Source organism: Dryas octopetala, chromosome 6 (genome assembly GCF_963921425.1).
Source record: "Dryas octopetala chromosome 6, drDryOcto1.1, whole genome shotgun sequence".
In the NCBI taxonomy this organism is placed as follows: domain Eukaryota; kingdom Viridiplantae; phylum Streptophyta; class Magnoliopsida; order Rosales; family Rosaceae; genus Dryas; species Dryas octopetala.
In genome coordinates, this window is record NC_141371.1 from 17,018,029 (window position 1) to 17,043,630 (window position 25,602).

Consider the following 25,602-nt stretch of genomic DNA (forward strand, 5'->3'; position numbering starts at 1 on the left):
ATATTTATTGTGCATGTTTATTGTATAAGTTGCCATTATTAGACAATAACAAACACCAGAAAACCAGAAATTGTCACTGCCTATGCATATTTCTTAATTGTTATGTATATGTCATACTTTCTTTTATTTTGTGTCTTTTATGAGCAACCATACAGTAGCAAATATGTGGGATTCTAATTGTTACTTCCAGGTAGTAACAATTAGAATTTCTCATATTAGTGTGCTTATTTTCTACTGTCAAATATGTGAGATTCTAATTGTTACTTCCAGGTAGTAACAACTGGAATTTCTCATATTAGTGTGTCTATTTCCTACTGTCAAATATGTGAGATTCTAATTGTTACTTCCAGGTAGTAACAACTGAAATTTCTCATATTAGTGTGCCTATTTCCTACTGTCAAATATGTGGGATTCTAATTGTTACTTTCAGGTAGTAACAACTGGAATTTCACATTTTCTTTTGTAATAAAATGTCACTTTATGAAAGTAACAATATGGCAACCACTAACATTTTCTTTTATGCATGCAGTTAGACCGCTTTGAAAGTGAGCAAATCAGTAAAGAGGATAAGAAGAACATAGAAGAATTCCGTAACATCTATGAAGAAGTCATAAAAGAATTAAAGACATTAGTGGTAAATGAAGATGAAGATGAAGATCACAATGAAGATGAAGATGAAGTCACAGCACTACTACAAAAATGTCAATATATATCAGTCGTGGACTGATATCTAATTGAGTAGTCGTCTAATATAGCGAGTCGTGATATCTAATATCTAAATTTTTTTTTTTTTTTGGTACAAGAGGGGCTGAAGCCAAAAAAACCTAAACAATTACAGCTCTAGGACAAGGAGTACCAAGAGCATCGGCAGAAAGAAGAGAGCAGACCTCATGAGGGGGGGAATCAAACCAATGAACACCCAAAGCCCTCCCTACACTTAAGGAGGCTAAACGATCAGCACAAAAATTTTGTTCACGATACACATGCCTCACCAAGCAATTAGCAAACCCACCAACAAGCAGCTTGCAGCTATTAGCAAGACTAAACAGAGGATGAGCAACATCAACCTCCTTAGATACAAGGGAGACAACCAAGGAGGAATTACTTTCCACTTCAAGCATAACAACACCTTGATCACGAGCAAGGGAAAGACCCCAAAACAAACCCCACAATTCAGCCTCAAGGACAGAACCAACACCAAGATTAGCAGTAAAGCCTTTAATCCACTCCCCAACATGATTCCGCAATAAACCACCAGCACCAATGATCTCAGAAGAAGGATTTCTGCAACCATCAATATTAAGCTTCACACAATCCTCAACAGGAGGCCACCAATGAAGATCAATCACCTGCCTAATAGATTTAGAGAAACTAACCTTATTTGCACTATACCAATGCCAAGCATATTGAAAGATAATGCAATGGGGATTAATAGGCAAAGTAAAGTGAGGATCAAAAACAAAGCAGCACCTCCACTTCCATATATACCATAAGGTCGCATCAAACAACAAAAACCAAGGGATTCCCTTCCTAGTAGGGATATTAGCTTTCATATTAAAACCAAGCCAATCTTCAAAGCTATCCAAACTACCCAAGGAAACTAATGTCTAAATTTTAGATATCAGTTTTAAACTGATATGTAAACATTGTTTATATATCCTTTTTGTTTTTCAATCTAATATCCTAAATACAAAATAGATATCCAATTTGATATTATTTCTGATATCTATAAAATCCGAGTATTAATAGCTCTAATAAATAGATATCGTATTTGATACTAATACTGATATATAACTCGGTATCAATATCATGTTTGAGGTAGAATATGATATAAAACCATGGTATCAATATCAGGTCTATGGTAAAATCTGATATATAATCTTGAAATCAATATCAGGCATAGAATAGACCCTGATATCTAAACATTGTTTACATATCAGGTCTAAAAAAGAATTTGATATCAAAATGTTATAAAATATCAGTTTTTGAGATATTGTTTATTATGTAAGTTTTTTTTTCACCTACAAGAGTTATCAATAAATTGAACATACAATGGTGCATGTAATTTGAAATAGCCTGAAATTGTGCGAGTATAAAATCTTTCATTTCCATATATTTCATATTTCAAGTACGAATACATTCAAAGTACCCAAAAAGGGATTACAATACAATACCCAAAAAAAAGTGTTCTAAAAACTCAAAATACATGCAAGTTCCTATATAGTTAAATCTTATATACACCACTAGAAGATATTACAACCAAAGATATTACCAATTACTAATAACAAGACTGTCAATAGTCTTCCAGCTATTAGACTAGATGCCAAAGAAAGATTGTGGGCACCAACAAAGTATGCATTCCCTGACTTCTCATCTTTCACTTTAAAGCTTGAAGAGCCTAAAAAAGCAAAACAAACAAAATATTGTACAACCAGATTGTCATAAAGAACCTGTACAACCAGATTGTCATAAAAGGAAGACAACATCATAGAGTATATTAAGCTTCTATTGAAGAAATAACTAATTGTAATGTGTTTCACGCCAAGAAATAAAGAAGTTGATTGAATATTGAAGAAGCCAGATTAACAATGCATGACAGCAAGATAAGGTATATAAAACAAACCTCATAGGTCATGTTATCATGATCCTAACTCTACCATCTGCATAATTACAAAGAGAAATTTTTTGTATAAAGTCAGACTGCTCTTAATCTAGAATTTGTGTATTACATGAACATGAAGCTCTTAAATGATAGCACAAATGCATAAGGCTACAAATTTGGAGACAAAAGAAAATCACTTTTATGTGAAAAGAAAAACATCTCCATAACTTAGTGTAAAGATTGATCAAACATCCATAACTGATAACTGAAGGTGTAAAGTCGCATTCCTATAGCCCAATTAGAGAGTGTTAGTGTACCATGCAAGGAAAAAAGTAATGGTAACAATAATAAGACAAGACACTATGTACATTGAATATATCTCTTTTCCGGATAAGTACATTGCATGTATCTCTTATAGGACACAGTAGAGAGTAAAGGTATTTTAATGGCTTGAAAGACCCAAAAGCTCAATGGACAATCTTAAGAACCCTTAGAGTTAAACGTAAAGGATAGCTAAGCTACATCCGTGGATATTATCACGCATCATAAACGAACAACTCCCATATATGGATTCTATAGCAGTATATGTTATTTGTATATTTCAGAAACATGAATATAAAACAAGAAAATGCTTGAAACACCACAAATCATAATACGAAGAAACATGTTAAAGCTTTTGCTACATACCTTAAAAAACACATCAAAGTGATGTTGCCTGGCCAACATCAATAATATAAATGATCCACTCAGCTTTCTCCTCACTAAGTTTATACCTATACATTGGAAGAAATGACCTCACTAAGAAAGACAACATCCTCTTAAAGATGTATAAATGGCAGATAAGAAAGAATAATACTAACCCAGGTACTCACTGCATAATGCATGCAGATGCCTAATTAAAAAGAGAGGGCAGAGAATGATATTTTTCTTTAAAGGAAACATATATACCGCTTCACTATAGAATTTCTGTTACTTCCATTCATCGTAAGGCCAGTGTCAAAAATTGAGATCATTTCATCACAACATCCACACTAATGCAAATATTGAGGGGGGAAATGAAAAATTATAAAGTAATCATTGAAATATAATGAAGTAATATATTGAGTCAGAGAACAAATGGACTAGTGTGCAAACATCCAATAAAAATATCCATCCAATAGTACTAGAGAAATAAGGATCAATCTTAACTTCTCAACCATCACAAATTAATAACTTTTCTTGAGAAGCACAAATCAAAGACCAGATGACATATATGGTTAAATTCCAGGTTGTACAAATGAAGCAATAGATGAGAGCTTTATACAAATTAACATTAAAAAAACCTGTAAAACTATAGAATCTACATTTTCCATACCTTATAAGTCTCTTATCTCTCCTTTCATTTGACCATATTGCTTGTAAGGAATTATCCAAATGAATGAATGAGCAACAAAAACATGACAATTAAATGAAAATAAAAATAACCAAATAACTAGATCCAGTTTTTTCAGTTGTATATATATGTCAGACAACTTACAATCAAATCTTCCAGAGCAGTCTCAAATGTGTACTCTAGCTTCTGGTAATTCCTTTAGTATGTCAGTATTAGGTGGCACAAACCAAATGAAACAAAAAATTAAAAGGTATTACTAACCTCAAAAGTATTAGCATATTCTCACGCAAACCATCCTAACTCATAAACAAAACAAGTAAAACAACCTTATCAACTGAAAAAGACATTTGGCGCAGAGCCTCAATGAGTGGCATTGATTCAATGTCACCTAAGAAGAAAGAAAAGACTAATATCTTGCAGATGAAAGTAAGGATTAACCAATAGTATTAAAGAAAAGACTAATATCTTGCAGATGAAAGTAAGGATTAACCAATAGTATTAAGTTTTCTCATTGCTGCGCTATAATTATCACCATATGATTTGCGTATTTCCTCCAACCTGGACAGAGCAATTCTACCAATTTCAACTCAAAAGCATCCAATTAAATCGAAATGGGTCAGAAACGAGTCAAAGAAGCTCAACCCCACCACTCACGGCGGAGCCCTTAGTGGTCGTGGATTCCAAATTGGGCTTTTCGATTCTATTAACAATTTAGCAAAACGGAGCCAACAAACATGTAGAGGATGAAGAGAAGATTGAAATCGATACCTGACTCGATGGAATTAGCCGCTGGAACCGTTGAAATCGCGTCGAAGCCGCCGCTGGCTTCTTGGCGTCGATTCGCCTTGTACAGTGGTCCGATGAACAATCGGAGGCCACCAACATGTTCAGAATGACGAGAGCTTTAAAACCCACAAGGCTTGGCATCTCAACTTCCCCGGGATCGATGGATTGCCACAGGAGTGGCCATCGGCCCTGTGGCTTCGATTCGCCATGATCAGCGGTTGTTTGGGAAGGAGAGAGACACGAGGAGGGAGAGTAGAAGAAGACGAGCCTTTTAGTGGTACTCCTGTCGTCGTTGGCCTTCGGACGACAACGAATTTTCCGAGGAAGACGATTGGCTCGCGAGAGAGAAAGAGAGAGAGAGAGAGAGAGAGAGAGAGAGAGAGAGAGAGAGAGAGAGAGAGAGAGAGAGAGAGAGGCGAGAGAATAGAGAGAGATATGCGGGTGAGAGGAGAGAGAACATAAACAAAGATATTGATTTGGGTTGTTTAAATTAACCCTAGGATGCCGAAATACAAAAATTAGTTCTTTTTTTGGCCAAAAAAATACAAAAATTAGTTCAATTGATGTTAATATATCAGTTGACATGTTACAGTGATATGATAAAAATGTGTAAGAAAAAGTAAAAATTTTTTATATCAGGTGTTTGGGTGGGTGGGAAAAAAAATGTAAACTTAACATATCAGTTGACAATTTAAACTAATGTCTTTATAAATTCTTTAAAAAAATAAAAACATTATATATCAGTTGATAAAAATCATGTGATTTCTAATAAAGTTTAGAAATCAGCTAAAAAATTATCTGATATTATAATTTTTACAATTTCAGTCGATTTCAAATCTGATATAAAATGGGTAATATCTGTTGACAATTTTGTTGTAGTGCAGGCAAAAAATTGATTACACAACTCACCACTTACAATGTCATACTTGATGAGAAAAATGCTAGTTATTGGCAAATGGTTTTTACTGCAAAGGACGAAATTGGGAAACTCAAGAATGACAATTATGAACTGAGCCAAGAAAATAAGAAATTGAAAATGATGAACAACAAAGTTAAGCAATTACTCAATGAAGAGAAAGAAAAGAGAAGAAGTTATAAAGAGGAACAACAAGTCCAAGAGGCCAAAACAAAATCACTCTTTGAAGAGATTGAGAAGCTGAAAGAAACAATTTCAAAACAAAAAAAAGATGATTGAGAAGTTGGATAATAGTGGGAGCATTGAGTATGTTGCACAAAGGTCAATCCTACTTGTCTCACCTGAAATAGACGAGCAAATGGAAGGAGAGCATCAAGCTGAAGATTCTTTTAAGTATCAACATGAGCCTCAAGCTGTAAGGACTCATCAACAAGAGCATATAGCTAAAGACTCTTCTGAGCATCAAGATGAGCCTCCACCATCTTTTGCCTTTGAGAATGCTGCCTTAGTTGAATTAACTCTCAATCAACCTGCAGAGCATCAACCTGAACAGTCTTCTCTCTGCCTTGCAATTGTACAATACTCAATGATGGGAAGGTTAAGGTTGAGAGAAGACAGAGTTAGGAAGATTGATGATATATATGAATACAACTTTGAACCAAGGAAGAAGAAGAAAGCTGCAAGAAAAGACGTACCAGAATTGCCACCCAAAACAAGAAAGATAAAGAAAAGAGCTGAAAAAGGCAAAGGAAAAATTGAACAACCAAACTTTGATTTGGACCTGGACCTGACCCAGGAAGATGATGACCTGACCCAGGAAGGTGATACAGACTTAACACTACAAGCTACAAAAAGACCAAATATGGAAAACATAAAGTGGTCAAAGTATCCGGTCTTCAAATTATTGAATGAAAGAGTTCAACAACTCCTAATTGAATTTTGGACAAATGCCCCACATAGGTATTATTACATTTTATGTTGAATTTTAAAACACCTGATTGTCACTGCCAGACAGTAACAATAGCTTAAGCTACTGGCACACACTGACTACAATATACTGTTTATACAGCACCTTACTATGGCAAAAAGGAGAAAGTGGAATCAGTTCAATCTCTAAACAAGATGTTCTAAACTTGATCATGGACAATGCAGTGGCAAATAATGTACGACCAATTACTACGAAAACTCAAATTAATTTAAAGAGTAAAAATTATTTGAAACTACTTAACATTGTTTAAATCTTGCATACTAGGTGATTGATGCATTTGGAAAACTAGTGCAAGAGGAAATGGACAGAATAGAATCTGAAACACCTGCAAAGTCAACATTCCTCACAACCTTTGTTTCAGTAAGTTCATTTAAAACTTCATTACTCAAAATTAACCAAGACTTCATCATTGTCACTGACAGTCAGTGGCAATTCAGTAACATTAAAAAATTATATGTTTTGATAACAGATTAATGATGCAGAAGATGATTAGTTGGGGATAGAACAATTCCTTTTTGAACCTTTCCTTAATTGCTTGGGGAAGTCGGACAAGATATTCATCCCAATGGTCACTTCTGAAGCTTTTCATCACACACTACTTGTGATAGACAAGGATGCGGCAAATTGGCTTCACTTCAACCCCCTGAAGCAAAGAAGGATCAAGATGGATATATGCTACAAAAAAGCTCAAAGACTGGTATGAAATGTGTTTAAATTTCATAAAACTAAATTCTATGTACTTAAAGATTGATATGAAATGTGTTTAAATTTTTAAGAACAATGTACTTTAAAATGCAGAAAGTGCGCGTGGACAGCTGGATCTATGTCATGCAGGAAGTAGCGGATGAGATTCTAGAATCAAGAATAAGAAGAAAGCTAAGAAAATGAAGCACTGCAAGAGAGCTCAAATTCACTGAAGTTGAGCTCACAGATGACAATGAAGCAACACTCAGATGGTTGAAAGACTTCAGCAATGACTACGAACTTCACCAATCTAAAATTTGTCCACAGCAATCAGAGACGTCGTAAGTCGTCTATCATATGCATATAGATCAATTTCAACAAAGTTATTAAAAAAATAATCTTAAACTGATGCCATTCAATTTTATAATTTGCAGATTGGATTGTGGGGTCTTTGTCATGTATTATATGTACAAAGTTTCAAAAAAAGAGCTGAATAACAACAAAATCACAAAAAAAGACATTCAAAAGTTCAAAGCAAATGTAATTGAAAGGTTCATTAACCATGAACAAAGCTGGACTTCACAGCAACTTCAATCCTTCAAGAAAATCCAGAACAATGACTGATCACACTATGTGCTGTGCCGAAGAAAGACTTTACCTACTGTTTTTTTATGTTTTAAAATTCAAGTTTATGTATTTTTGTTTCAAACATATTGCATAATTTTAAATCTATGTTGAACTCTTTTGTCTTTTTTATTGAAATCTTTTAGCTTTTTATTGTACTACGTACTTTCAATTTTTATATTGAATTTTAAAATGTTTAACAGGTTGACACTGCCACACAATGGAACAATACGCGATTACCACTGCCAGGCAGTAACAATATGTGATTGCCACTGCCAGACAGAAACAATAATGTGATTTAAAAACAAGGGAACCATAACACATGCATGGACTTCATAAACCACCATATTAAAACAAGCACAACAATTTAAAATCATAAGAATAACATAAATCAAAATCAAGAGATGAAAAAATATCATTTCCAAAAGCCAAAACAAGGAAAACACAACACAATACAGTAACAAAACACTATCAAACTATAACAATATGTGATTGCCACTACGAGGCAGTAACAATAACGTGATTTAAAAACAAGGAAACCACAACACATGCATAGACTTCACAAACCACCATATTAAAACAAGCACAACAATTTAGAATCATAAGAATAACATAAACCAAAATTAACAGATGAAAAAATATTATTTCCAAAAGCCAAAACAACATAGTAGCAAAATGTTACTATGCAACAGTAACAAAAAAATATCTATCCAAAATATCATTTACAAATGGGCTTCTATTAATAAAGTCACATATTGCCAATGCATGAAGGTGGCAATCATAAAATTCCCTCAATTGTTTAAAACCTATAAACCAATAAACTGTCAGGCAATACCATTATTACTAAAACCTAGAGCAACCATAAAACTAAATTGGCTCTCTACATGTCTTCCTGTTATGACCATCAGGTTTTCCGCAGCGGCTACACTTTCTGGCACGAGCAGCTTCTTCACCTATAGACTTCGACCTGTTTGTCTTCGGCCTACCACAAGGTCTCTTAGTAATAGGAGGCTGAACTATCATAACATTTTGACTAAAATCATATAATGCTTGATCAATATTTGGAATCGGAAAAATTGGAAATTCATAAGAACCCTTAAAAGAATCCGTCTTGAAATAACTGTCAATGAAACTGTACATTGAAGCTCCATGTCTCTGAATGAAAGCATAAGCACAAGAGAACCCTGAAACACGTCACTCATGGCATGAACAAAGCTTCTTTTCCAAATCTACACACACAGTCACCTTTCCTTCAACTTGGTAGACATGAGATGAAGATCAAATCACCTTCCAGTGCAAACCAACTTTGGATCTCTCTCTCAACTTCAGTTCCAAATTAGGACAAAGCTCAGTAGACCATGATTCTGCCTCTATTTTTCGATTTGCCATATTCTCCATCACTTTGGTTCTAATGCCTTCAATCATATCTAAAATGGGGAGGGACCTCAGCTCCAAAATCCAAAAATTAAATGACTCGGACACATTGTTGCACGTTTCCTCATACCTGTTACCTTTAAAAAAAGCATTAGACCATTTTTTATACGGTGCTTCTGCCAAAAAGTCAATAGCAGGATGACCACCCTCTGCCTCCAGTTTCCCAGCAGATAAGTTAAATGCCTCCTCAGTACGTGCATAAGCACAACACATGAACAAATATAACCCTCTCACGCATATACTTATTGTGCGTTGTCGGATACCTATTTGCAAGGTTACGTTTTAAATGCTGAAAACAAAAATTGTGAGGCTAACCCGGAAAAACAGTAGCAATAGCGTTGATGAGACCAGCATTCCGATCAGTAATGAAAGTAACTATCCGCTTTTGAGGAACCAAAACATCAGCCAACCTTTCCATGAACCACGCCAATTATCTTCAGTCTCCGAATCCACAATTCCAAAGGCAAGAGGATAGAAACCTGCAAAAACAAAGCATTATAAGAAAGCTTCTAACTGACAGTAGCAATTAAATCAGACAGTTTTAACACTTCAAATCAAAATGAAAACAAACCAAATTCACAAAATACAATCACATTAAAAGCAAATAAATTACCTTCATTTCCGTTCTTTCTAGTAGCAGCAAGCAATTGGCCCTTAAACTTGTTTTTCAAAAAAGTACCATCAAGAAAAAGCATCGGCCTACATGCCATGAATCCCTTCTTGCAAGCACCAAAACAGATAAAGAGCTTCTGAAAACGTTGTGTCTTACCATCCACTTGCAATTTCGCATCAGTACCATCATTACTCAATACCAAAGATTTCAGATACCAAACAAGCTGCTTGTATGACTCCTTGTCATCACCGTAAACAACATCTTTTGCCAACTCTTTAGCATACCAGGCAGTACGGTATGATACATCTAAACCATAGCTATTTTTAATGTCTTTCACAACATCAATTGGCTTCTTCCCAGGATTAGACCTAATATCATCAACGACAATATTTTTCACAACACGAGAAACCAATCTTTCAGACTTTGTTTCCCGAATCACACCACGACATGTGTGAACATTATCCAAATGCCTAATGTAAAAAGAACCATTGACTCTACAAAGATACGCCTTTACATGCCAATGACAACCATCAGAAAGCTTCTTAAAATACTGAGCATACACACGAGTTTTTTCATTTTTAATATACACAAACTTAAAACTCATCTCAATAGCATACTTGCACAACTTTTCCCTAAACTCGATAACACCACCTTCAAATCTTTGACCAACACCTTCAATATACCCTTCCTAAGCCTTGGTCAAATAAACCTTCTCCTCCTCAGCCTTATAACACCATAGATAATCATTTTCAACAATTGATGAATCACTAGAAGAAATCCCACCACTATTTGCAGAACACAAAGATTTGCTACTAGAACCACTATTAGTAACAAAAATATCAACTATTTGACAATTGAATAATGACAAACACGTAAACAATATCTTCAAGTCTTGATCATCCGCCAATACACATCCAGATTGACCACCAAGAACATATTTCAACATAAATGAACCAATCTTCAACATACTAAACTTTAAGCATATTGAATTGCACAAATCACAAAAACTCCAACTAACAGAGAGTGGCAAAACCACAGTTTGAGAAGAGTAAATAACCCTCGCAACAAGATTTGAATCCATGATACCTAAAAAAGCAAAAAAAAAAAAAAAGCAAAACTTTAATCACATGCAGTAACAATAACAATAACAATTCAAACAGTACCAATTCTAATAACAATAACAATGAAAAAAATAACAATAACAATCACAATGAAAAAATAAAACAAAAGCCACACCCTAAAATCATAAATCAAAACAAAAAACAAAAAGATTATGAACGTAAAAATCTTCAATCGATGTAAAATTTCAAACATACAAAAATCGAAATCAAACAACAATACAAAAACCATACCAGATGAAGCACAAACCGAGAGACAAAGAGCCAAAAATAAACAGATTCTGAACCTAAAATCTTCAATCAATCTAAAATTCCAAAAATACATAAATTGAAATCAAACAACAATACAAAAACCATACCAGATGAAGCACAAACCGAGAGAGAAAGAGAAAGAAAGAGAGAGAAAGAGAGAGATAAAGAGAGAGAGAAAGACAGAGAAAGACAGAGAGAGAGAGAGACAAAAACCATACCAGATCAAGGTAGACAAAGCTTGATTGATCGAGTAAACCAAGCTCAGTTGATCACCTGAGCAGAGATACAGAGCAACTATGATCTCATCGCGACATTCAAATATAACGATTTATAACAATAAGGGTAAAAATGACATTTGAAAAAAACAGTGGACCGGAAGAAAATTAAATGGGCCGGCAATTCAAAGAGGAAACTAGGCCAAAGTAGAAAACAACAAAACCACTAGGGCTGCAAAGGAAGTGCATGCCCAAAACTGGGTGTTAAAATCATTAACTTTAGAAAATTTAGTATTGACTTTTTTGTAATTTTGAAATGTTTTATTGACTTATTTGTAATTATCTATTAAATAAAATGGAGTTTTTTCATATTTGGTACCTGAACTTTGACCAATGTCCCAATGTGGTACTTAAAGTTTAATTTATCCCAATTTGGTACTTTATCTATTATTTTGTCTCTAATTGATACCAAACTAAATTTCTGTTATAGAAGTTAACAGAAGTGGTGCACATGACTATATTTTTTAGGGGCATTTGGGTCAATCAATTCATAACACAATTTCTTAATTTTTTTACTCTCATCTTTCTCTCCCGCACTCTCTCTATCTCTTCCTTCCTGCAACCCCCACTTGCGCGCAACCACCACTGGCCAAACCACCCACCTCCGGCTAGCTTCTTGGCAACCCAAGGCCACCGAAGTGATCCCCTCCAACTGTCTGACCTTTCCCCACCAGCAGTCTCTGGCTAGCCGAGCGGAAATCGCACCAGAAAACCCTTTGTCGATTTTGACTACCTCAAGCGTCGGATTGACTCGATTCTTTGTGGGATTTTCTCCTCTTTTCATAGGCTTTAATTCCCCACTAAAATTGTTGGTTGATTTTGAGTTTTTGAAAAGTTGAATTTTGGGGTTTAGGAACCCATTTCAGGTTCTGTTTGGATTTCAAAATTTGGGGTGTTCTTGAAGTATTTTTGGACAATTTTCACCCTTAGGAACCCCCAATTGTTAATTCTAATGAGAAATTTCAAGAAAATTTAAGGATTGATGATTTGGTGGTGGAGTTGAATGGATTTAGTTCTATAGAGGATAGAAAAATAAAAGGTATTTAGGAAAGACATGAAGATGGGCAAACGAACTGGACAAAAATGCCCCTGTTCTGTTAATTTCTATAACAGAAGTTTAGTTTGGTACTAATTAGAGAAAAAATGATAGATAAGGTACCAACTTAGGACAAATTTAAGTTTGTACCACATTGAGACATAGGTCAAAATTTAGGTACTAAATATGAAAAAAAAACTCTAAATAAAAAGTGCTGCGATATGTAAATGCACACCTAATTTTCTCTGAATCACTACACATATCTTTCTCATTACACCCCTCCAACTTTTTTAAATTTGTAATTTCTTATAACACACCTCTCACATTATCAAACTTCTCCTATTATCAAACTAATTTCTTTCACCAAATTTCCTCACTACACACTCACCCTACACTCCCAAACCACCACACAACTAAAGCCATTATTAACATTTAGAGATATGCCCTAACTTCAAATTGATTCAAACTTAATCTAAAGTTTTCCCATTAATTTTCACTTATTTAATCCATCAAAACTTTTTTTTTCTTATTTGTGATAATTTGGACTGCGGCTATTTAGGGTTTAAGATTGAAATTTCGTGTTATGGGCTGAACATATTCACGAGTCGTTTGACACTGGTCTGTTGAAACAATTAGGTTCATTCAACAGCAATCTGCTAAATAGTTTCTGTCGGTTTGACAGAGCATGGCCGAACGTAATTAGTGATTTAAAAAAAAAATTGTTTGATGGGTACCTACCTAACCAACATAAACTATTCGATAGATTGTTGCTGAATGAATCTAATTGGTTTGACAAATCAGTGCTGAACCTTCTGTCGAATAAAACATTCTTTTCTCTCTCTCTCTCTCTCATTCCCTCTATCTCTTTCTCACTCTCTCCTCTCTCCCTTCCTCTCTCTCTTTAGTCCCGCCGACCACCATTCTGGAGGTCGAAAAGGTCTCCGACCTTTGCAATAGACCTGATCGAAAGGAATAGAAGAGATAAAGTAAAGTGTAATTTCAAAAATTCAAAGGGAGGGGTGTGCAGTGAGAGGAAGTGAAGTGTGCATATAGCGGCACGCTTTTTTTCTTCTTTCATGTTTATGTTCTAGCCTAGTTATGTAATTTTGGACTTTGTTGGTCCATTTGGGGTAACTTGGTGGCATTTTTGTAACAAATGTGTGATGTTAGCAAGGAAGAAAATTTCGTTTTTTGGAGAGGGCGAAATTTTATCACACTACCATATAATCTTCGTTTTGATTTCGGAATATTTCGCCGAAATTTTGAAAATTTCCCCGAAAACCTCGAAATTTCTGCCAAATTTTCGTTGGTTGGGATTTTTGGGTTTAGGGAGGCTGGGTTTTGGGGAGGCTGAGGCCGTGGAGGAGGGCGGAAGAAAGAAGAGACTGGGTTTTGGCAGCAGGGGCGAGATGAGGGTGGGCTGGGATTGAGATGCCGAGAGAGAGAGAGAGAGAGAGAAGCACGGGGGATGGACTAATTGAGATAAATGAAAGAAAGGAGATGAAGAAAAAAAGAAGAAGGCTGAAAGAGAAAGCCAGAAAGGAGAAGTAGAAGAAAAAAAAAGGGCTGAAAAAGAAAGCCAGATTCGCCAGAAAGAAGAAGAAGAAGAAGAAGAAGAAGAAGAAGAAGAAGAAGAAGAAGAAAAAGAGAGAGATGAGAGAGAAGAGAGAATGAGTGTGTCATGGGGTAGGGGGTAGGCGTGATTAACTTCTAATACATTTTTGGTGCGAGTGTGTGGTCCCAATTAATTGAATCATAATTTATCAAAAAAAAAAAAAAATTGTTAACAAAGTTTTTGTCCATCAGTATTCAGGAGTCAGGAGCTTGGCAAAGAATAAAGTGAAAATAAAAAGTGTATTATCCATGTGTGGTTTTTTCAAAAAAAAGAAAAAACATATTTTTATAATAATAAAAATTAGAAATCTCAAAATTATCAAATTTTTGACTTACAAGCTTAGGTACAAAAGTAACAAAATAGTTGGTTTTGTTTATTTTTTTTTTTTTATGTTTAAACAATTGGGCAAAATCAAAGTGGTAAAATTAAAAAGACAGAATTTTGATACATTATTTTTGACAGTTCAGTCTATATCATCTTATATCATATGAAACTTACTATATAATTTAGTTTTTTGAATAATTTTTTATCAATGTAGTAGATAATATGTTAAATAAACATATGATAAAGTTTTATTCAAAATTTTGGTATTTTAATAAAAATTTTAATCATTTTTGTCTAATTTTGTCGAAATCAAAATTTTAATTAAAATTTTCATCAAAATTTTCATTGAAAATTTATTCGAAACTGAAATTTTACTCCTCGATGTTAGTGGCCTTTGTGTATCTTTTAAATAAAAAGTGGACCGGGTCTTATTAATTTGTATGGGTGGTTTTGAGTAAATAGGACTTTTATGGTGTTAGCCCAAAAGAAAAATCGAAAACAGATATTACAGAGGATATTTTCACTTATCGAGTCACAGCAATAGGAGCTAACATCGCAGTTCTCTGGTCTCCCCCTTCCTTCCCCAAATGGTGTTGTAATTTGTACTCTTTAATCATTTCAAGGTGTTTTTGTGATTGAATGGGAACGCTCAGTAGCTGCACTTTGAGCACCCTGGACTTCAATTTCACTCTCAAATCCCGTGAAATTCCGAGGCTCCAATTGCCCAAGAATAATTCATGCTTCTTGTGCAGAGCCAACATAATAAAGAGGGAGAGAATTGGGTTCTCTCGTAGGAGTTTTGGTAGAAGGCTTAGTAGTAGATGTTATAGCTCTAGTGATAATGATGGAGAGAGCAGTAGCAGTAGCAGTAGCACTAGTAATAATAAGTCCAAAGACTCCACCACCACCACAACAACCACGACCACCACAACCGAAGAGGCCGAAGACACACGCAACAGCGACTATGACTCCGATCCCGACCCTCCTTCGGTTTCTTCCAGGGTACATTGCTTAACTTTGCTATATCATATATGTGTACCCATTTGTCTAATTGCCTTAGTTTTTTTATTCTAGTATTTTCTTTTCTCAATTTTGGTTGGTACATAAAAGCGTTTCAGTTTTTTTAGTTTAAATTTATGTATTTAATTTCAATGGTAACTTTCTGGAAATGGGAATAAATGGGTTCCGTAGTTGTAGAACGCAGCCATATTTTCTTAGTCAGTGGAGTTTATATGGGCCCCATAGTTAATGGCTGAATCACAGTTATAATACCAATAACAAAAAAATGATAGCAATCCAATTGTGGGTTTTATGTTGCTCTATTTGAGGATGCCTTTGAGGTCATCTTCTTTATTAGTAATTTAATTATGGTACATCTTCTTTGTTAGTATTAGTCTCTTTGTTGGATTGCTTTAAGAATTTGGTGTTGAATCCAATTTCCATTTTTTTCCCTTGTTTTTTTTTTAATTATATATTTAGAAATAGTTATCTTATCCAGACTTCTGAATTTTTGCTAAACTCTGGACCTTAGCTCTAAACTGTTGAATGTATCCATAGGTTGAGAGCTCAGTTTTAAAAGAATAAAATTGTGACTGACAGCAGCGCATCAATTGTTGCTGATTTCGTGTAATCCGGCAATGAATAGCCCATGAATTATGCACATACAGACCACAGAGTCACACACACATTGCTTTACGTTATTGAATGGCTCATGTACAGCTGATTGTATGGCTAATCTCCCATGAATACAATATTCATAGTCCTTGGATGGTAACCGACTATCACTGCAGATATATTCATATATGCCTACAACATTTGATTATGTGTGTTGTGCAAAAATAACAACACTGACTCGAATCGTCTAATGTATCAATATGTCCTCCAGCCACCAACTATATCACCACTCGGACCCGCTTACAATAATTTCCAAGTTGACTCATTTAAACTGATGGAACTCCTTGGACCCGAGAAGGTTGATCCTGCTGATGTAAAGCTGATTAAGGACAAGCTTTTTGGCTATTCTACCTTTTGGGTGACCAAAGAGGAGCCGTTTGGAGACCTTGGCGAGGGCATTCTCTTCCTCGGGAATTTGAGGGGAAAGAGAGAAGAGGTGTTTGCCAAATTCCAGAGTCTGCTGGCTGAGGTCACGGGTAATAAGTACAACCTTTTTATGGTGGAGGAACCCAATTCAGAAGATCCAGATCCACGTGGTGGGCCACGTGTTAGCTTTGGTTTGCTGCGGAAAGAGGTCTCAGAACCAGGGCCGACAACACTTTGGCAATATGTAATTGCTTTCTTGTTATTCCTTCTAACAATTGGATCATCTGTGGAGTTAGGAATTGCATCTCAGGTATGCCAATGCACTTCCTTCTTTTGAATGTGTATTTCTTGAATGGTTTGTCAACAATTGGTTTTGTTCTCATTTTTAAAGTACTACCTACTTTCATGCATTTTATTAAACAGATAAATAGACTTCCACCAGAGGTGGTAAAATACTTCACAGATCCAAATGCCATTGAACCACCAGATATGGAGCTTCTATTCCCATTTGTGGAGTCGGCTTTGCCCCTAGCATATGGTGTACTAGGGGTTTTGCTATTTCATGTAAGTGAGATCTCTTGCTGTTTGTTGGTTTTGGTTCACATTTAAAAGTATTATTGCATGGTTTATATATTGGATACTGCACTATGCTCTTGAGTCAAGTCTTTCTTTTCTGTTTTCATAATTATTTTTTTTGTTATAGATCATAGTTGTCCATTTAGTAGTATATTTAAGGCTGCCTGTCATGCCCATGACTAAGATAGTAGAAATCTGATTAAATGTAATAGTGCATTACATTGTTACTTATGATGTGAGATGTCTGTTAATTATCCACTTTGTTACTGTTTTTTGCTACTGTTGGCTCTTGAACTGTCTATATTTTCCCAAAATAAGCACATCAAACCTTACATTGATAGAAGTTCAGATATGAAACATTCAAATTAATGGATTCTGACTCTATAAATCTGCTTCTTGTTGCTTATATATGTACACATTTTATTGAAAATATAGGAGAGGAATATGTAAGTTGGAAAATGTGTTAATTATGACTCCTCTATACCAAAAGCTCCAATTTAGACATTTTTTATTTTTTTTTTGGCCATAGACTTAATTCATATTTTCCTGTCTTTCTCTACTTTTCTACTACTTGCAGTTCTAAGTGAAATAAAATATCATAACTTGTATATCTTGTGAGTGAAAATGCCACAATAAGCATAAGTTATTCATTTGTTATCTTTTTATGTTTTAGATATACTCCTATTTTAACCTTTGTCCAAATGGTGTTTCAGTTTTTGGCTAATGAGTCCATATTCTATATTACTGTAATTTCCTATTTAAACTTTATGTTTTGACTGTATTTTAATAAGATTTTGATGGAGTCAATCAAATGCAGGAAGTTGGGCATTTACTGACTGCTTTCCCAAAGAAAGTAAAACTTAGCATTCCTTACTTCATTCCTAATATTACTCTTGGCAGCTTTGGTGCAATCACTCAGGTACCTCTAATTGCCCATGTATAGCTTTCGAAACATGTAAATGTTAAGTGGCCGAACTTGTGTTTAATATTTTGTATATAATCTGAGTAGGAATGATTTCCATGAATTTGCAGTGTTGGTTTAAGTGATTTGGTGTGCTTGATAATTTGGTTAAGAAATGCAAAGAATAATACGAAGATATGTAATGTACTAGTTAGGGAATCATTTATCATTAAGAAACCTTATATTGGTGGTATAGGTTTCAGGCTTTCAGCAGGTTATTTTTTTATAAATTGATTACTGAACATAGTGCAAAAGATATATAGTTTTTATTCTAGTTGATAGTCATCCACTTAAACAAATCAGAAACGTTGTTTTTTTATAATAATAAAAAAAAAAAACAACTCAGAGACGGAAATTCTAGGAGCCTTAACAGGGTAATTTTACCTTATCCAACAAGACATTGCATAAATTTGCATCTGGGAGATTTTATTTATATTTGGTTCTTTTTTTCTTTTGATTTTTCAGAATAAACTTCTTGTTAGAAAATTATGATATGGTAACATCTAGATTAAAGGGTAATTTATATTAGTCAAGATAAGTTTAACGCAACCGTAATCAAATAGACAAACACACACACACACACACAGACACAGTCAAAAATACATTCACAATGTACAGTTGTACATATTTATTTTTCACTCAAGAAAATAGTATTTAGATCACCCTTTTGTTTTTAGATTCTTGATAATTTAGAGTTAATTACACTTACACCCCCTGCGGTTTATCGTCTTTTCACATACACCTCCTGGGGTTTCAAAAATTACGCATACACCCCCTAAGGTTTTAAAACTATTGCATATAATCCCCTACAAGAGAAAAAAATAAATAAACAAAAAAGAAAATATTTGTATTGAGGTTGGACCTTACACCTTGAGTAATCTTATTAGGCCATTTAACCCTTTAGCATGCCTTTTTGCATAATTCCTCATCATTTTTTGTCTCACTATAGGGGGTTATATGCAACAGTTTTGAAACTTCAGGGGGTGTATGTGTAATTGTTGAAACCCCAGGGGGTACGTGAAAAGACGATAAACCTCAGGGGGTGTAAGTGTAATTAACTCCATAATTTATTATAAGATTTGACCTTTACTTCAATTTTTGGTAGGGATATTTTGTGAAATAACTCCTTTTAATACTGGATTTACTTGTTTGATTCTCAGCTCCAAAACTAATCTTTTTTTACTCCTTTGACACTTTTGGGACCAAAATACCCTTTTAGTCGCCAAGTCTGTCGCCATGTCGACCATATGGCAATGACCGAGTGACCATATGTCGACCAAAAAATCGACTACTCAAACATTTGAATCTAAATCAATGAAGATGCAATAAATAATTTCTCAATAAAACCCAATACCCATATATTATCCATTTATCATTTTCATAATGAGTTTATAAAAATAGAAAAATTAGATATGGGTTTTCATAATGATTTCATAAAGCCATTTATATTTCACCACTCCTCCCCCTCTTCTTCGTTCTCCAGTATTCTTTTGGACGATATCCACTTCTCTATCAAAACCCAAATATTTTGACAGGACTTCAATTGACAAAAAGAAACCCATTTCTTCAACTTGTTGGCTCTTGGCTGTTAGATCGTGCGTCTAGGTGTGGCCTTGTGGTCGAAATCCACTTCTCTATAAAATTCCAAATATCCACTCAGGTTGTTTGGCTAGGTTTATAAGATTCGTTTTTTTTTTTTCCTTTCTTTCCTTTCTACTCAGATCTGGATGTGTCGCTGGACAATCAAATTTTTGTTTTTGCCATATTTGGGTTTGTTATTCTGGGTTTTCTGTGTCGCTGGAGAAGAAGAGGGAGGAGGTGAGGGTGGGAGATTAATGGAGAGGTTAACAGTGAAAATTAGGTTGACACAATGGCTTTCACAATATATTTATATGAAGGATAGTTTAGATATTCCACATGCCAAAATGGTCAAAAAAGTTTAATTTTGGAGTGGAGGGTTAAAAAAGTTATAACGGAATTAAAAGGGGTTATTTCACAAAATTTCCCTTTCTGTTATTTAGGCAACCAAGGTTGAGGTCTTTGCTAGTTCACCTGACATAGGCTAGATGTCACAGAAATGCTATGCACTTCTTCCACCCCAACCCAGACATGGAGTTTCACATTTTAATTTAAACCAAAATAGTTGGTTTTATTAAGCTTCTGTTTCGAGTCATTAGTTTGTGGATACCTTTGCCTGAAATAGGATATCTGTGCACCTAGACCCATTATTCTTATCATCCTCTAAAAGTTATGTCTTTCTTGTTTGTACTTAATTATGACCTTGAGAATTTCTGCTCATCAGTCACTGGTTTTGTAGTTTAAATCAATTCTTCCTGACCGGAGCACAAAAGTCGACATATCACTGGCGGGCCCATTCGCCGGTGCTGCATTGTCATTGTCAATGTTTGCTGTAGGCCTGCTGCTCTCATCTAATCCCAATGCCACAGGAGAGTTGGTGCAGGTTCCAAGCATGCTGTTTCAAGGTTCTTTGCTTCTTGGACTCATCAGTAGAGCTACGCTTGGTTATGCGTATGTCCTTCCTTTGCTTCTGTAACGTTATTGAACCAAAATTATTGTTTGTATTTGAGCTAAGAAGGCATTTATAGATGCAATGACTACATGAAGTTCAGTAAAAGACTATTTTTTCACATCTAGGCTTCATTTATTTCTTTTAATTTCATTTCATTTCTCTTTATGATATTCATAGTTGACATGGTACCATAATAAACATGCAGATCAATGCATGCTGCGACGGTTCCAATTCATCCTCTCATGATTGCTGGATGGTAATGTACTATTTCTGGACTATGTTAATAGCTTTATTGCGATGTGTAACATGCTTGTGACTCGAGTTTAACATTGCAGGTGTGGGTTGACGACAACAGCTTTTAATATGCTTCCAGTGGGGTGTCTTGATGGTGGAAGAGCTGTGCAGGTAAACTTTCCTTCCTTTTGCTTTGAACTGGTAAAATTACACCTTTAAGGCTAGAGAAATCAAGATATACAATAGAGCTTGAATGAAATCTTAATTTGCAAAGTTGTGCAGTGAATTTTTTCCCATTTTTATTATGATGAGTTCACAAAATATATATTTCATTTATTTATTAAAGTAGCATAAGGTAGACTTTCTACGGTGATGGTATCTCTTTTGGTAAATGGTTTCTGGTGTGGATTGCCTTTTTTAAAGAAGTTTTTCCCAGAGATCTACCTTATTGCTTCTGGTAGGGATGTTCAGTGGCTGATTATATAAATTGGCCAAATAGGTGGCTGTGATGAATTCAACTTCCAATAGTGGTGCATAATTAGGAGCTGTAATTGGTGGTCCCATTTATATATATATATATATATTATATTATGTGAAAGTCAGACCAGATGAGAATAATAGCATGACCTGGCTTCCTGACAGAGGTGGTAATTTTGTTGTTAAGTCTTAATATCAGGCTTTAAGAGGTGGGAGGATTAACACTTATCCTATCAAGAGCAGTTGGAAATCCCCACAAAGGTGGCAGTGTTTGGGTGGGAAGCTGCCTGCTATAGCAAAATTCTCACAATGGATGATTTTGTGGAAACACTTTAGGTGTACTTTAGATTGGAGTTGTCTGTGCAAATCCAGTGGTGAGATAGTGGATCATCTTTTCCTTCTTAGTTCAGTTGCAAGAGATGTATGCAAGTTTTTTATTCACCAACAGAAGTTAGTTCGGTGATGCCTCATTCTCTGGTGGTTTTGCTTACGTATTGGAGGGACTATTTTGCTGAATACTAGTATAGTGTACTTTGGAATATGATTTCCTTCTGCATCCTATGTTTTTATGAAGGGAGAGAAATGCAGGGATGTCTGAAGGGTTAGAAAGTTCTTTATCCAAATTTGGGCTTCAACAAACCTTATGGTGTGTGTGTTGATGTCGTATTATAAATGAAATAAAGAGACATTTTAACTAGCATATGAGAGTACCTTTGAGCCTTTTTGGACATCCTTCTTTGATATACATATCACCACAAGGTAGTATTTGTTTCACGGTTTTGGCACTTTGGAACGGGTACAAGATTCCTTTTTCATTTTGGGCAAGTGTAAATTGTTTTGGGTTTTCTTCTTCTCAAGGGTTTTGGGAACCTAAAAAGTGGGGTTTTGCATTCTCAAAAGACGAGGTGGGTTCCCATTACCATTCTTTGGTCATAACTTTATCATAAATCATGACAACCAGATCCTTACATTTATGGTTACACACAAATAAAATAAAATTCCCTTGGTATCCTGACAAAAATTATTTTCATTCCCAGCATTTCCTAACACTGGGAATGATGGATTTCATGGGTTTCTACAAACCCCATTCCAAGGAACAGATATGGGATTCCTAGAATCCGACTCCGCGAAACAACAGCTACCCAAAAAGTATAAGTTGGTGGAATCAACATTTGATGTATGCAATATCTGGAGATCCCCAAGGCTTGATTTCATCATAACAGTTTTATCTATATCAAGTGGATGGATGGTCCCCTTGTGTTTTGCTTATAAAAGAGTATATATATATATATATTCATATCCTCAGGTGCCAATCTTGATATAGTTTTTCGAGGGCCTCTTTCTCTGTCTCTCTCAATGTTTGATCAGAAATCTGCACGAGTTATAATAGCAAGTAGTTATTCTCTTCTCTTTCTTACAAAGTTTTTTCTTGAGTTGTTATATATGTAAAACTGCCTAGTCTGCCAAATACAAGGATTGACTGGTGTTAATTTTTCCGACTAATGTTCAAATTGAAATTTTAAAAACTTTCTTGAGTTACCTGTTTCTATATGTTTATTGACATTGACGGAATTTTGTATGATCAATCCATAATAACTAGTAGTTTTTTTTTCTTCTCTCGGTTAGAAATTTTTTTAAGTTGTCCTACAAACTCACTCCTTCTGGTATAACTCCCCATGATCCATGGAATATCCGGTGTTTATTAAATTAGACTTTCAAAAACTATCTTGAGCATAAAACCTTATGTACTTTTTAATTATGCACTTTTTAATGTATGGCATGTATGGAAACTTAATGACATATACTTGCAGGGTGCTTTTGGGAAAAATGCGCTAATTGCATTTGGTTTGACAACATACACGTTGCTTGGATTGGGAGTGGTATGTCAACTTTTACAACTTAAACATTACATGTTAATCTTTGCTTCCAACATTGGGTTTTATAATCATCATGGTTCTTCCATTGTTGCCTCTCTACACCTGTCCAACATTCACTGCCTCTGCTTTACTCCTAACACATAGTAAAAGCATTTATTTGTTCCAATTTTAGTTAAATTTGATTCCTTTCTTTTCTCCTTCCTTTCAGCTCGGTGGACCTTTGTCACTTCCCTGGGGACTCTACGTGCTCATATGCCAGGTTTGCAAATCTAAATTTATATATTGTGGTTTTCATGTTTCTTTTTTTTTTGGGTCAATGGTTTTCATGCTTCAACAATCCTCAATCTCATGATATTATTTTGACTATATATGCTCAGAGGACGCCCGAGAAACCTTGCCTAAATGATGTAACAGAGGTTGGGACATGGAGGAAAACAGTTGTTACAGTGGCTATTTTCCTTGTTGTACTTACACTTCTTCCTGTATGGGATGAGCTTGCAGAGGAGCTAGGTATAGGTCTTGTAACCACATTTTGATGTATCATACATGAAAGCCAATTTTTGCTTGATTCATTCTGCCAATTTTTGAAAGCCTATGGAGTTTGTGATATTCAGATATGCATTCAAGTATCAACCTAGTAAATGCCATTTTTTGAAGACTTCATGAGCATGTATCTTTATAAGATACACAAATATTTATATTTGACAGATATAATTATACAAAATAGTTTTAATGTTCTTTTTCAATATATATGTATTGTATACATGAAACAAAGAGAAAATAATTAAACATATAGTTGAAGATCAAATAAATTGGAAAATATATAATATTAATATAAATTCGGAATTATCAAATTGGAATGTCTTAGGAATTTTTCTGCTTCTTTCTCTTCTATTGGAATTTTTTTATTATTTGTTGGGTGTTATTTAATATTTCACTAAATAGCCTATTTTGAGGTGGGGTTGGAATGACTTTTTAACCTAGCAGGGTAATTTCTTGCATTTATAACCTTTTTTTTTACACACATACCTCTTACCAAACCGGACCAAACTGGTTAAAATTTTTTGAGTGGTTTGGTTTAGATCAGTTTACTTTGTGACAAACCGGACTGAACCAAACCGTTAAAATTTATTGGTTTGGTTTTCGGTTTTGATACATATTGACATATTGTCATATTGATATTATGGCATGCTTCATTGTTTTGTTAATGTAGAGTGTGCATTTGAATGCTTTAGTGAACTTATTTTAAATTAATAATTAATTAGTTAATACTATTTGAATTTAAGGCTTTTTTTGTAAACAAACCGCTTAACTAAACCGGACCAAACTGGTTATGAGAGGTTTGGTTTAGTTTGGTTTACAAATTATTTTTATGACAAACTAGACCAAAACAAACATTTACAGTTTATTGGTTTGGTTTCCGGTTTTGATACATATTGTCATATTGATATTATTGCATGTTTCATTGTTTTGTTAGCGTACATTGTGCATTTAAATGCTTTAGTGAAGTTATTTCAAATTCAATAATTAATTAGTTGTATTAGTACTAGTTAAATTTAAAGTTTTTTTTTTTTTACATACAAACCTCTTAACCAAACTAGTCATGAGTGGTTTGGTTTGAATCGGTTTACTTTGTGACAAACCGGACCAAACCAAATTGTTAAATTATATTGGTTTGGTTGCCGGTTTTGATACATATTGTCATATTGATATTATGACATGTTTCATTGTTTTGTTAGTGTAGAGGGTGCATTTGAATGCTTTAGTGAAGTAATTCAAATTAATAATTAAGAGGAAATTACAAATTTAGTTCAGTTATTTTATACCTAGTTCAATTTTGGTTCGCAATCTTTTTTAAGTTCTGTTTTGGTCTACTAATTGTTCCATTTGTTCAATAAAGGTCTAGATTTGTTTTCTCAAATTTGGCATGTCTTTTACCCTATCAAATCTCACTCAAATTTAGTAAACATATACTTGTTTTAAAGCTATGCATGTCTTCTTTACAACCATATAAAGATCATTCAAATTGGAGTTCTAAAACTCAAGATAATTGACCCCAAAGTAGAGTACCCGAAACTGCCAATTTTTCAAACTTCACTCAATCTCAATTCTCTTAGATTCTAATACTCCAAATTGTTTCTATGACTAAGAAATGATGAAATATAACTTATACTTCAATTATAATTGAAGAAAACACAACCCAAAGGATTTAAAGTCACAAATCTGGACTTTGATTGAACAAGTGAAACAATTAGTGGACCAAAACAG

The 25,602-nt window shown here is 34.5% G+C and overlaps 1 protein-coding gene across 1 annotated transcript; it reads left to right on the forward strand.

Moving 5' to 3' along the window:
• The first annotated feature begins 15,137 nt into the window (after positions 1–15,137).
• Positions 15,138–24,080, forward strand: EGY1 (Peptidase M50 family protein). The gene is made up of 10 exons (XM_086247369.1): positions 15,138–15,641; positions 16,525–16,989; positions 17,103–17,243; positions 18,073–18,174; positions 20,534–20,745; positions 20,952–21,002; positions 21,082–21,151; positions 23,269–23,337; positions 23,543–23,593; positions 23,712–24,080. The coding sequence occupies exons 1-10, from the start codon at positions 15,279–15,281 to the stop codon at positions 23,868–23,870; spliced, it is 1,683 nt and encodes a 560-aa protein (XP_086103495.1). The 5' UTR covers positions 15,138–15,278; the 3' UTR covers positions 23,871–24,080.
• Positions 24,081–25,602: the final 1,522 nt, after the last annotated feature.